The 14,157-nt window shown below is 46.6% G+C and overlaps 1 protein-coding gene across 3 annotated transcripts in view; it reads left to right on the top strand.

Annotated features, from left to right (window-relative positions):
• The window catches only part of MXI1 (MAX interactor 1, dimerization protein), a 55,002-nt gene extending 43,891 nt beyond the window's left edge, over positions 1-11,111 (top strand). For 2 of the 3 annotated variants that reach the window (XM_059476720.1, XM_059476722.1), the window contains exons 4-6: positions 6,547-6,661; positions 7,914-8,085; positions 9,222-11,111. In XM_059476720.1, the coding sequence (XP_059332703.1) occupies positions 6,547-6,661; positions 7,914-8,085; positions 9,222-9,385 (451 nt within the window). In that variant the 3' untranslated portion in view covers positions 9,386-11,111. The remainder of the gene's footprint in view (positions 1-6,546; positions 6,662-7,913; positions 8,086-9,221) is intronic. The other variant, XM_059476721.1, reaches the window with a different exon arrangement.
• Positions 11,112-14,157: the final 3,046 nt, after the last annotated feature.

The following is a 14,157-nucleotide window of genomic DNA, read 5'->3' as shown; positions in this document are numbered from 1 at the left end:
ACTTTCAGCGGTGCATTTGTGAGTCAGATTTCCTGCTGAAGGCCGTGGTGCCCTGTGCGCTCAGGCTGAGCGGGGCCGCGCTCTCACCGCAGCGCTGCTGCCCGGCCCGAGGGCTCGCAGCATTGCATAACGCGCTGCAGCACCGACCGGCACACAGCGGGCTCTGCCTCCTCCAGCCCGCAGCCACTGCCTGCAAAAACCTCTGGAGATAAGTGTGGGTAAAGCACCGGCACACAGCGGGCTCTGCCTCCTCCAGCCCGCAGCCAGTGCCTGCAAAAACCTCTGGAGCTAAGTGTGGGTAAAGCACCGGCACACAGCGGGCTCTGCCCGCTCTGCCTCCTCCAGCCCGCAGCCACTGCCTGCAAAAACCTCTAGCGACAAGCGTGGGTAAAGCACGGATACCTCGCTGAGAGGGCTGGCCTGGGGGTCAGGGACAAGAGTAAGGAAAAAGCATCACGTCCTACGATGGCTGCTGGAGATAAGCAGCCTCTGACCTGTGAACTGCTTTTAGAAGCATATTTTCCCTGCCCTGTGGTTTTTGCATGTGTTTCTCATTACTTTTATCTCAAAATCATTCCTGTACATTGAATTATTGATGTGGGGTCACATGTGTTTCTCCAGGAATTGCTTTCTTTAACCAGTGATCACTCCTGAATTTTTTTAGACAATCTGTTAGGCTCTGAAATCCAAACAAAGTTGGTGGTTTCTAATTTCAGGGTTAAATTAGATTCGACTTTGAAAAGGCTTTGAGGGAAGAGGAGACATATGATAATGTCCTTCTCCATGTTAGGATCCTCCTTCTTCTGGTTCTTTTGGTGCTTCTTTTGGTTTGCTTCAATTTTTTTTAATATCTCACAAAGATCAAGTGTCTGATTTAGCCTCAGTGGAACTTGAGCATATTCCTAATGTTGAGCACATGCTTAAATCCACTGTTGAATTCAAGCCCTATAGACCTGGAGGCATAAGTACAAAAATATCTGGGAAATGCTTTTCTTTTCCCTCAGATACTCCCTTCTTTCAACATACAAAATTAAGAATTCAGCATTTTGAACTGCTTCTGGAGGCGAGTTGGTCATTTCCTGCTGGGAGGGAGGCTTGATCTTTTAAAGATGGGAAGAGAGTTTGTGTGTGTGTGTCTGTGTGTGTGTTTTGCAGATGTTCAGGCCTTGATTCAGCAAAGTCTCTCAGCAGTGTCTGACGGGGGGATAGTGCTGAGTCTGGTAAACCTGCTGCTCCAGAGCCGAGTGTGCGTGCGTTTGCCTGAGTCCTCAGCAGAGAAAGTTTCTTTTCTCAGTTTCCATTGCTTCTGCTCCTGGTGGAAGTTGGCAAGGACCCCTGCACAAATCCCAAACCACTTCTGGCAAAGAAGCTGCTGTCTCTCTGGCAGTGTTAACATTCAGGGATGGCCCGTGTCTGCAGCTTTTCTGCAGCATGGACCAGAGGAGGATGGAGCAGGCAGTGGGGTCACCCCTTGTCAGGGGCTGCACAGGGGCTTGGCTGAGCCCACCAGGGCTCAGGAAGGGAAACTGCCAGTGGTCTTACAGCCCTGGGCTGGCCCTTGTAGGGATCCTGTTGGGCATTGTTAGGGGGTTAGGTTTCCAGCCCCTGTGTAGCCACTTTGTGACCAGCAGACACAGAGCTTGGAGCTGCCAGCACAGGTCCTCAGCTCTCTGGGGACTTCCCAGCAAGGAGGAACCTAGTGGCTTTGTGCCCAGCTTGCTATGGTGCAGAGTGTTGTGCTAGGTTGATTCCTACCCAAACTCCTCAAAAATGTATTCAGAGGTGTGGGGGAAGGAAACAGAGACTTTTTTTTTTCACCCACACCTTTTTCTGCAGTGCAGTTTTGATTCAGGCAAAAGAGAGCCCAGTTCCTGCAGTGGGATTTGCATGTGTGTTGTACACTGAGACAGCTGAAGCTGTGAGCAAAAAGCACGCATAAATAAAGGCTTCCTCCCTGTGCTTTATATAATCAGAGTGGGTGATGTCATTGGGAGCTGGAGAGGAGAGCAGGCTGTGAAATTACAGCCCTCTGCAGCCAGACAGAGCCAAGTGCAAGGGGGGGCTGCACAGAGCAAGAGCCAGGCTCCCCTCTGATGCAGGCTCAGGACAGAGGACCTTGGAGGGGAGCTGGGGGTAGAAGTAGGTAATCCTAATACAGTCAGATAATCCAAATACAGTCAGAAGCTCTTGCACAGGCACAAAGGGAAAGCAGGGAGAACAGCAGGTGCCCAGTGAGCAGCACTGGGGCTGCCATTTCAAGGGCCAGCCCTCCCTTCTTCCATATGCAGCCTTTTACAGCTTATGGATCTGCTGTGGGGCTGCTGGACTTTTTCATCCTTTTTCTGCTTCAGTCTCCTGGCCCATTGCAGCTCCTGGCAGAGAAGAGAGGGCATCCTTGCCCTGCTTGCCCTCCACATCCCAGAGGAACTTGCTTCCAGTCTCTTCCTGGCCCCACACAGAGGAGGAAGCACAAGCAGCCTAGGGGCTCTGTCTTAGCCAGAGTGAAACAAGATAAAGGATGATCCTCAGCTCTTTGGGACAGGGCTTGTGTTTGGCTCTGGGTTTCTGAAACCTCTCAGGTGTTTTACTCCTTTTTGGCCATCCTGATGCCCCCCGACATGGGAATCTCAAACAGGAGTTTTCCCTCTCATCAGGCTGAGCAGGAAGAGGGGACCAGGCTCATCCCTTGGGAAAGTGGAGAGCCCCTTTCTTTCAAATCTTTCACAGACTTCTCTTTCAACACATCAAGCATCTACAATGTGCTCAGTATGCTGCTGTGAGAGCCTGATTTTTTCCCACTTTGGCAGGAGGAAGGGCTGCAGCTTTTCCCATCTCCCCTGCAGCTAGCATGCAAAAGCTTCGGCCTCTGCTGAAACTGGAATTCTCCTTCTGTCATCCTCTGTCTTCCTCAGGATGAAGAGAGCGAGAGGCAGCAGCCCTTTGCACCAAGCCTGCCTTGTTTCTCTGTTATATAACAATATGGGCTTTTAGACTTGTTTTTCTAGATATTGGCAGATGCGTCAAATATTGGCATAATCCAGTGGTTTACATGGAAAGCCGTCTGGCTCTGTCTGGAGGCTGCACAATGCTGCTATTTTCATTGAAAACAAGAGCCTGCAGCATTGTCAAAGCCACGTTGCAGCAGAGTCCAGGTAAACAAGGGGAAAAGGCACTCACATCATGGCCTGACCTGGGGAATTACAGCTGCCCGGGGCAGCTCCAGGACTTGATAAGAAAGATTAATGGCTTTGCAATTGCTTTCTCTCTGAAATGGTCTTTTAGCTAAGTCTTCTGTGATGGTTTTCAAAGAATCACAAAGTCATTTCTGTTGGAAAAGACTTTCAAGACCATTGAGTTCAACCTTTGACCGATCACCATTTTGTCAGCTAGACCATAGCCCTCTGTGCAACATCTAGTTCAGTGAGCAGTGGCTCCATCTGCTCCCAGGGCTCTGGAGTTTTATTTCTGATGCACCCACCAGTCTGTCAGACCTGCAGTGTATGCCCTGCAGTTTAAGAACAAATCATGGTCCACTGGGGCTGTTGGCAGCTGAGGTCAGGGACTGTGATTGGGCTAGATTTTAAAAGTAAAAAAATAAGGAAGGTATTGGATGCTGCAGAGGGGTAGCAGTTGGGGAAGTTGTTTAGTTGGGTCTCTCTGAAGGAAAGCATCGTGCTCACATGCCAGGACAGTTTGCAGGCTTGGTTGCTCCTTCCCATCCCAGTGTGGCTCAGCTTGGAGTGCGAAATAGGGGGAAATGCAGTGGCAGCACAGAAGTATTAGCTTTGGTCAGACATGTTTGAAACCTGCCTTAGCTCAGGCAGCAGCACCTGCCCCTGCAGCGTGCTTGCAGCCTGAGCTGTGCTGTGTGCCGCTTATCAGCTCCCACCACACTCGTGTCCCAGGCAGGTGGCCCCTCCTGATGGGGGCTGTGCTGGCTCAGCCATCACCCCTGCTGCAGGCCACAGCCTTTGGCCAGCAGCCAGCAGAGCCAGGTGCAGGAGTGGCTTCTCTGAAAATGGTCTGCATGGGCCTGGGACAAGCAGTAACCTTCTTCACTCCACCATGGTCCTGGGGCACAATGGGAAGGTTTTCAAGTGTCTGGGGTTTTATTACGTGGCTGGACCTTTGCCTGTAGCTTTCAGGTGCTTAACAGGGTTGATCTTGTTCAGTCTGCACACAACCCAGCTTTTGACGTGGCACGTCAGTGCCACCCTTGATCGCTGTCTCAGCAATCCAGCCAGTGCTTGCTCCTGCCTGAAGCTGATCTCTGGTTCCAGGAATTGCAGTTCCTGGTGCAGCACCTTCCCAGTTCCTGGTAAAACACAGTGCTGAGAATCAGCCCAAAGCTCAGGCTTGTAGATGTGTTATCCATTTCTCTCTGCATTCAAGAGTGGACTGTGATGTCTTTGTGACTGGTTGGATGTTGATTCCCCAAACTTTTTTTCCTGTTACACAAATAATTTCATTTTCACCATGGGCTGGGAGCTGCCTCCAGGCCTGTGGTACCTGCCTGGAGCAGATGCTGTGTAGCAGTCTGCTGTTAGGTGAAGCCCCAGATCTGGGCTCTGCTTGATCAGTGTTTTTAACTTGGGCTGATCTGTAGGTGAAGTGTGTGGCTGGAGCTGATGCTTGTGCTGTGAGGAGACACGTGCTGCTCCATGCTGCAGCTTAGTGGCTGTGCTCTGACAGCTCTGACTCAGTGACTTGCCTGTGTGGCCATTCAGGAAGTCTGTGCCATATCCAAAAATTGGTTTCAAACCCCAGAATGTCTTTGACCACAAGATCCTGCTCCTCTTCATTTCTGTGCAAAAAGTCAGTGCCCAATGTCCCAGCTGTAGTGCCACTGTGAACCAGCAATACTTTTTCATTGCTTACCCTTTCAGTCATCATGGGACATAGGGCAAACACTTGTAGTGGGAGCACACTCCTGACCAAGCTCTGTGTTGAAAACTGGCTTTCAGGTAAAAAAAAAAATCTCCCCATGTCAACCATATGAGTTTAATGACAGTGGGGTTTGCCCTAGAGCAACTTGAGAAGTAGGAGATGAGATTGATGTGATTACTGTTCTTTCAGTTTGATTTTTGGATTATTATTTCCCTTTCCCCACCCCTGTAGTTGTTAATGTTTAATGGAAAACATGCTTTCTTCAAGGCTCTTGCTGGTAATATGCAGCCCTGTGACTGTTATTGAAACAGAATGATGAACCCTTCGTAAAGAGATTTATGGTAGAAACTGTGAGGAGCTCACTTCTACAGCACGGCCAGTGAACACTCCCCTGTGCTGACAGTTCATCAGCTAAACCCCTGACCCTTCCACCCTTAATCATCCTTGCTTGTCACTGACATAATTGCCTGATTACAGACTCCTCTCCCCCACCCCTTTCAAACTGGGTGCAATAGTGCATTTGAAAAACAAATGGAAATGAACTGTCCATGCTCTTTTTTTCTTTCTTTTTTTTTTCTTCCCCTGCATCGAGATGGATCAGGCTAAGATTCAGTTTCTTTGTGCATGAGCAGGGGCTGGGATAGGCTTTCAGGAGTCTTTTGCACTGGTGTTTCTTGCATGTGAATGGTAAAGCTGATGTCATTGTGTTATTGATTGGGATGACAACTTTGGACATAAATCATTAATGTCTGGGAAAGAGAGAGGGAGGGGAAAAAGGCAACACACACTTGATAGTTTTCCATAAATCTGCTGTTCATCCCTGCAGATGTGATCCAGAGGAGGAGACGGTGGGAACAGTTTTCCTCTGCAGCCTGAGGACGATGTGTGTTGTTACTGCTGCCTGAACCATTTACCCCTGAACATGTTGCCATGTTCTGCAGAAAATGGATCATATCACCAGCAGTGCTGTTGTGCTGGAGCCTGTCTTTGTAGCCAAGGTCAGAAGTCTGCCTGGGGGAAGGTCTTGGGTTCTCTCATTCCCACAGACCTTGCACCCCCAGCAGCATTTCAGACCTGGGCCCAGGAAGGAGTAAGAGTGCAGTTCTTGGGAACTACTGTCCCTCTCACTCCTTGAATTGCCAGGGATTTTTTCAGTGTTTTGAATTGACCATTTCTTCATTGATGATCTTAATTTCATGCAAGAAGAGGTGTTCAGGTCAGTTCATAGCAAATGTCCCTGAGCTGGCAATGAACAAGCACACAGGGGGTAGCAGTCATTCAAAACTGCTTTCACAAAAGTCCTCAGCAAAACAGACAGCAAATAGCTCAGAGAGAGAGGAAATCCATGAGATACTTGTACCATTTTCTTCTGTGCCTTTGCCCCTGCACAAAGTTCATGCAGATGGGTCAGATTATCAGTTCAGACAGCAAGAAAATAAACAGTGTCTGTCAGAGGTTAGCAATAATGAAAGTATTGGTGAGCAGCTGATGTTTGAAGCGTAAATAGTTCAGTGGCAGTCTGTGCTGGTACCTGAGGGGAATCTTGTCATGTGTGGAAATAGGGAAGCCTGAAAACTGCCTCATGGGGGGGCAGCAGTGAAAGCAGTGACATTCCCTTGCAGAAAGCATGGCTCTGACCCTCCTGTTCTCCCCTTGCAGCCGAGCTCACCTCCGCCTGTGTCTAGAACGCTTAAAAGTTCTGATACCGCTCGGACCAGACTGCACCCGGCACACCACGCTTGGGCTGCTCAACAAAGCCAAAGCACATATCAAGGTAAGAGCTGCCTTTCCCTGCTGCTTTCAGTGTGGGATCTTGGGAAGTGCAATGCAGACAAGCAAGGATGATTAAGGGTGGAAGGGTCAGGGGTTTAGCTGATGAACTGTCAGCACAGGGGAGTGTTCTCATCCTTGCTGCCTAGAGCTAACTCCGTTGAAGGAAACGTGACACTGTTAATAAATAAATAAATAAAAAGAGCAAGCAAGCCTTGCCCCCTTGATTAGCCATTTATCATTGCCACAAGCCACATTGTTGGAAGAGTCCATAATGAACTCCTTAAGTACAAAAATTATAGATTTGAAGAGCGAAGATCTTGTTCTGTATTGTTGACAGATGTATCTCTTTAAAGAAAAACATACCTACTGCTGAGTGACTGCCTTTTGATGGGAAATGCAGCTTTTTTTCTGATGTGCTACTGAGTTTCCACTGCTGAAGCATTAGCACAAACCACAAGAGTGCGAGACAGGTTTGGCTTGCTGGAGTTCCATGTGTGAACCTTCCAGCTAGCCTAGCTCTTCCAGCTCCACTTTTGGCAAAGAGAGATGTGAAAAGAAACTGCAGCATTGTCAGTATCTGGGAGAGGCTGAAATACTTCGTTGCAGGTCAGGATATAGAGAGGGAAGATTGGGTGATGAGGGAGGGAAAGTGCTGCCAAAGGGACAGAGTTAGCCTGAAATGACTCCTCCTTATGCAATGTTCTTGTCGTAGGAAACAAAGAACAGTGCCCTGGTAGATTTCCCAGCTGTGATCAAAGAAATCTGTAGTAGGTTATGTAAATCACTCACTGAATAGAAAACTGTTTCTGAGAAATCCTTCTAAACCATGCAGTAAGGAGCACAGAACTCCCGGGCCACGTTTTTATGTTGGAGCAGCTCGTAACAAACCCTGGAGTGGATTGGCATGGGGGTGTGAGGCCCCTCCGTGGGCACAGGCGGTAATGCAGGTGTCTGATCCCGGGTGGAATGACCCACACGCAGACTGCTGCAGTTCACAGCGTGTCCCCTGGAGAGGCTCAGTCCTCAGAGACTCTTTGTACTAATGGGTATGATTTATCAGGAGCTGAGAGGTGGAAAGATGTGAGGAGAAGGCATTGTGCTTGGAGACTGTGAGGCAGCTTGGTTCAGGGCACTTGAACTTGAATCCTTCTGGGACTGGGAAGGTCTAAGCAAGGCAGGTGGCAGAGCAGTGGAGGTGGGAGGGAAGGAGAAAAGGATAAAAGCAATTACTGAGTTATCTTTGGTCATCTCAGAAACTTGAAGAGGCTGAGAGGAGAAGCCAACACCAGCTTGAGAACCTGGAACGAGAACAAAGATTCCTAAAGAGAAGACTGGAACAGCTACAGGGTCCTCAGGAGATAGAGCGAATACGAATGGACAGCATTGGATCTACCATTTCCTCGGATCACTCGGACTCGGAGCGAGGTGGGTGTTGCTGAACCAGCGTGGAATTGCCAGGACTCTGAAGTGAGAGAATGAGATTCATCCATTTCATATCTTTCAGCTTCCCCTTCCCATGGCCTTTGGTGTTTAGGTTGCTGATTCTGCTCACACACAGGCACATACACACACACGCCTATGGAGAGTTTAGTATTTTGCATGAGTTCCAAGTCTGGAAGAATTGTTGTTGCTGTCAACTTGATCTGATTTCCTTGGCATTGAAAGAGATGGTAAAGTTGAGATGCTCATTGTGATTTTTGTTCTGCTGAATCTCTTGGCAACAAAAAGAGGAAAATGCAAGATATCAATAAAACTGGAACCAATGTTTTGTACACCTACCCCCCAGCCCCCCTACCAAACTTCCCATTGAGCTCACCTCTTCAGTCAAAACTGGCTAGATATATCTGAATGGCTAACTGAATTAAGATAACTCCTTTTTAAAAATATCCCTGCAGTGGACAGAACATTAGGCACAATATATGGTTTGATATTTACTGGCAGACCAGAAGATGATGGATAGTTTGGGTATGAATCTGTAGTTTAAAACAAAAATCCTTTGCAAAATTCCTGAACAATATGGGAGCCAAGATACCTGGTTAATTAGATCTTTGCTTTTTAAGTCTTTCTTAAAAACAAGATGTCCGTTCCAAAATCCACTGAGCATGTGTGAGAGTAACCCAGATTCCCATGGTAATGCATTGTAATTGTGTGTGGTCCTGGCTTTGGCAATATAAAGTCAAGCAGCTAGCATGTTTAGGGTTGACTTCATGCTCCATTTTCTCTCTTGTGCTCAGTTTTATTTGTTTCTTCTTTTTTTCTAACACTGGGGTATTAGAGGTCCAAAGAAAGAGGTGGTGGGACAAGCTCAGTGTGTGGGGTGGCTCAAGTACGCTGACAGTGTGGCTGGTGTGTGGAGGAGTGAAATCCCTTTGCCAAATCCCTACAAAAACCTCCAAGCTGGTATTAGTCTTTTTATAAACAATGACCACAGCCCATCCCATTCCAGGGAGAACCTACTTCAATTCCCTGTGTTGGGGGAGTCCCAGGAGCTCACTGGCATGAAGGGGGCAGTTGGGTGTGGAGTGCTAACCTGTGTGCATTTCTCTCATTTCCCTTTCTAGAAGAGATTGAAGTGGACGTTGAAAGCACAGAGTTCTCCCATGGAGAAGTGGACAATATCAGCACAACCAGCATCAGTGACATTGATGATCACAGCAGCTTGCAGAGTATTGGGAGTGATGAGGGTTACTCCAGCGCCAGTGTCAAGCTCTCGTTTGCTTCCTAGAACCAAGTGAGACAACAGTGCAGGGTGAATGATTTCACTGGGATGATCAAACTGGGTCCTAGATGCCAGTATCCTCTTTCAGAATTGACATATTGACAGCTAGGCCTGGAGAGACCTGTATATAAAGCTTTTTGGGTAAAGGAAGCCTCCCCAGAAACCCATATTTGTTCATTTGGTCATGTTACCAATCCCAATTTCTGCTGGCAAAAAGTTAGGCCAAATACTAGTCCCTTTGCAGTTAATGAAATCCGTTTGTTTCTGTGGGACCTGGATCTAGACATTAGTGATGAAACACTTTGTTTTGAATTTATTTGAAATTGTTTGAAAGAGGATACTAGAAACTCATCCCTCTCTTTCTGTCATGAGATCTGAGAAATGTCAAAATTTCTTACACCGCATTCAGATTGAACAACCTAATTTAGGCCCTTCTGAAGAGCTTTTTTGGTCCTGAAAGGACTGTATCCTACAGTTTACCACAATCTAATGCTGTCATAATGTACTAGGAAATCTAAGAAGGCTTACGTAGCCTAGGAATAACAGTGCCGATAATGATGAAGGTCTCATTCTGTGCCCAGAGGGAGAGGGGCAGCGATGTTCAGGGGAGAACACCATTCAACTCAGCTTTCTGTTGGACATCATTTGAACAGTGAGTACCTCAGAAGCATGGCTAAAGCGAGAGGTACACACCTGTAACCTACCAGCACAGGGTGGGCTGTCAGGCCTGGGGCTGTGCCAGCGCCAGCGGGTCCCCGGTAGATGTGTGCCCCTCGCAGGCACACGGCCAGCTGAGGGCAGAACGAAACCAGCACTCGAGAGCTGACACACCAGACAGTCATGCCCAGATACTGAGCCACTATGACCTTTTTATTTGAAGTGATTTTTTGATAAACATTTGTAAATGTGTTGGGAGGGAAAACACCCCAAGTCTGATGCATCTTTTTAGAGCTTGTCCATATGAAACCTTAGATGTCTTTTATATGAATTTATGCCATGAAAAGATCTCTGTTTTGATGAAGCACTTGACCCAATGAAATGCAAAGATCCTTTTTTTGCCATGCACACAAAAATGAAGGTTGTGCTAAGCTGGAAGAGGCCAGGTTTGGTGGGGGTTTCTTCAGTTTTCTTTTTAGAATCATTCCCTTTGCCGACTTTTGAAGTTCCAGTCCAGTAGTTAACCTAGTTAAGCTCAGCACGTCTCTCATGTTAATGTAACGTTTTGACTGCACGTCCTGTTCCCAAGGGCCTTGCCACCTTATCTGTGCAGGTGCTGTTAAGAGCTGTTATAGCGAATGTTTTCTAATTTTCTCCAAGACAAGCATTCTAACCTGCACTTTGAGGGCTTTGCTTTTTTTATTTTTGTCTTTTTAATGGCCAGGATTATTTTGTTTTCCAAGTTTTAAAAACCTTAATAGAGTCTTCACCTATGGCATTGTTTGAAACTTTGTATATCCTTAAGTAATTTAATTACCCCTCATTACTAAGAAAAAAAGAGGAAAAAATGCTTTATAAAATTCATAACTTATTGCTGATTTGAATGGGTTGTTAATTTCAGTCCTTTAGATTTTATTTTATTGTTTTAGATAAGGTTGGGTAAAAAGAGGTAAAATAAAGTAAAAAAAATAAAGACAACCATATTTAGCCGTGCAGTGGAATTGTGTTTAAATGTTAGCATATGGTCCCCATTAAAGTAGCACTTTAACGCCATTAAACATTTCTGTATCTGAAATGAGTTGTGTTCTTCCATCTTGGTCATTCCTGTCACTTCAGCCAGCTGCTGTTCTTCTTGTGCCCTTCGGTCCTGCAGTGACATCCTGAGCAAGTCTCATGTAGACTTGTGCACTGTGATAAGTTGCCTGTGTTTAAATACTCTGATGTTTCCCCCACTCTCCAAAATGTGTCATTCCCTGTAAGAGGCACAACACACATGCTTGAGTAGAGAAATAATCTTTCCATGGCTGTAATGAATGATTTCTCTCCAGTCTGGGTTTTTTGAAATTAATTTGCTTACTAAGTTTGCATCTGGTTGCAGTTGTTAAACGTGTTTTCACTTGTGTGCATGTAATCCAGTGTCTCAGCCAACTGTTCTTCTTTCTGGGAGGTTACCTGGCAGGAGCAGGAGTCTGCCACAGAGTGAATTAAGCTCTAGGTTGCAAATGCAGCCCAAGGGCTCTGAAAGAAGAAATGCTGCTTGAATTTGCTTTTGGGGTCTATATGATATCTGGATGACACAAGGCTTGAAACAGTCTGTAGAGTGGTGAAAGATAGGAAACTTCAGCTCTAGCAAGGTCTTATTTATTTATTCATTATTATTCTCCTTGGAAGTGTTGACAACTGGCAGTGCTGGTGCTGAGCAGTTGGATACCAGTTGGATTTATTTATTTATGAGCCATTTTCCGTAGCTGTCACAGCACCTCCTCTTTCCTGTTATTCCTGTTTGTGTGAAATGTCCACTTGGGAAAGGAATACAACAGCTGAGAAGCACTGAAGTTCAAGGGATGGAGAATGGCCCCACTCTCCTAGTTGGTATAAAACAGTGACGTGTCTATGGTTGGAATAAATGCATTTGAAATGTTTGTTTGTAATGCTCTGGGGCAGTTTGGTATCTCCTACCTTTTCTAGTGTTGTGGTCTCAAACGGGTCCTGATCTCAAGTGCAAGTAAATGGGGAAAATGTCACAGGATATGAACTTCCATCACCAGCCACCTGCCTGACTGCTCAGCCAGCAGCAGTGCTCCAGCAAGGGGGAGGTCAAGGAAGAAAACAAATCTAAAAACCTTTCTAATAGCTCCAAAGACCTGGGATTGGTTGCTCTGGTGCTGGTGGGTTCTTTGTAGCAGATACTAGCAGATTTCAGCTAGAGTTTTGATAATTTCTTATGTGATGAAACATTTCTCTGGCCTTTCAAAGTTGTCCTGCCCTGGTTTATTTCTGCTTTGTGGACTCTGCATTTTCTCACCTCACACAGCTGCCATCCTCCTCAAATCTCCCTTCACTGTTCTGGCCTCTTGCATTGCAGTGTTCAAGATAACCAATTTTTAGAGATGTTGCTATAATTTTACAAGACTGTGGTGACTTTTCCTGTGAAAGCAGAATTGGATACACTTTCCTGAGGCAGCCTTCCCATGCAGCAGGCAGACGTGCACACGCACGCACAGCTCCCTCCTAAGCTCATTCTGTCAAGTCCTCCCTCTGTAAATTAGATCCCCAGTGGGTCTCTTTGCTACAGACAAACCCATTAAAAAGACCATCCAGCATTTTCCTTCTTTTGACACGAATGTATTATGGAATGTCACCTCGTGTCTGCAGACAAGGTGGAGATGACTATCTGGCTGCATTTGTCACGGTTATCCTGTGGCGAGTTGTCACTTGAAGGTCATTTTAACGTCTGTTCCATTAGCAGCATGTCAGTGACGAAGGTGGTCTCACATCTGTCTGTCTCAAGAAATCTGTAGGTCAATAGAAAGGGGGTTAACTAGACAGACATCATTTTCTGGGGTTGGTGATTGTGTTTTCCTTTTGTCTGTTTGTTTGCTTGTTTGCTGCCGTCTGTTTGTGAGCTCCAGCCTCCTGCTTTTCTGCTTTGTTCTCTTGTACTCACTGTTCCCTGTTTGTTTCGTTGCCCTGTTGGAATGGGTGAAACATTTGGCTTCAGAGGAAGTGGGATCCATTGGGTGCCCTAACTGGAGATAGTTGTTCTCTTTCCTCCCCACCCAGGATCATAAGCTTTTCCTGTGGCATTTTTTCTGACACCAAACATGCATCATTGGAGGAAGAAATCAAGGTCGCTTCCTGCAAAAGAATGGTAAAAAACAGGGCTTCATTCTGAGGCTAGGGAGGTGATAACAATGAAAAGCTATATAAAAGCAGAATAAAGTCCTATTTTTTTTTTCCTGGAGCTTTCTCCCATGGACACATTGTCCAGTGAGTGAGAAATTCCGTGACTGGATAGTGACTGAAACGCCTCTGCATCAGCAGTGTGATCTCTGAATTGTCCTGTGGGACCCTCGGGGAAGAGGAGTGTGTCCTTCTGCCCCTCTGTTTCCCAGTTTGCATAGAATACCTAGAGAACACTGATGTGCTGTCACATCTTCTTGAAATGTGCCAACACATCTGAGTGACATTTGGGAGGATGAATGCAGGAGAGTGGTGTCTGTACAGACAAAGTTTTCCTTTTACTGAAAGATGGGTTAACTGGGAATAATGCACCAGCACTGGCCTCTGCTTCTCTGCTCATTTCTTCCTGCCGAGAGGGCTGATCGTGTCGTTGTTAGGCAGAGGCAGGAGCAGGGAGTCTGTGGGTACTGGTGTTGTGGCTGTGGTGCTAAATACCTTTTATGGAGGGGTTCTGTTTGTGGAGTTGTCTCACAACATGCATGTGTTGAGATCCCTTCAAAAGTGTCAAGGATCAGGGATTGCTGAGCAGCCTCTGGGAAGGGTGGAAGTGTGCTCTGAGGTGTGGGCTCATACAGAGCTGAACAGTTCAGTCACGTGGTGCTGCTGGCCTGGCTGATGCAGGCCAAAGTGTGAAATGTAATTTATTTGGGGAAAGATCTTCAACATTAGCCATGCTGTAAAAGCTGTGGGTAGCAATTTATTTTTATCACACTGGGAAAAATCAGCACCTTGGTTTGTAGTACCCCAGTGAGGCCTGGAGCAAGTGGTGGGGTGAGCTGGGTAGTTTGGCCTTTAGCAAGTCATCCAACATCTTGGCTTGCAGACTGCTGTGCTGCAGACATGTGATGAAGCTTTATTTTAATACAGCAAGGATACAG

The sequence above is a fragment of the Ammospiza nelsoni genome, chromosome 8 (genome assembly GCF_027579445.1).
Source record: "Ammospiza nelsoni isolate bAmmNel1 chromosome 8, bAmmNel1.pri, whole genome shotgun sequence".
Lineage (NCBI taxonomy): Eukaryota > Metazoa > Chordata > Aves > Passeriformes > Passerellidae > Ammospiza > Ammospiza nelsoni.
Note: the sequence above shows the minus strand (reverse complement) of the source record. Positions and strands in the feature narration are given on the sequence as shown.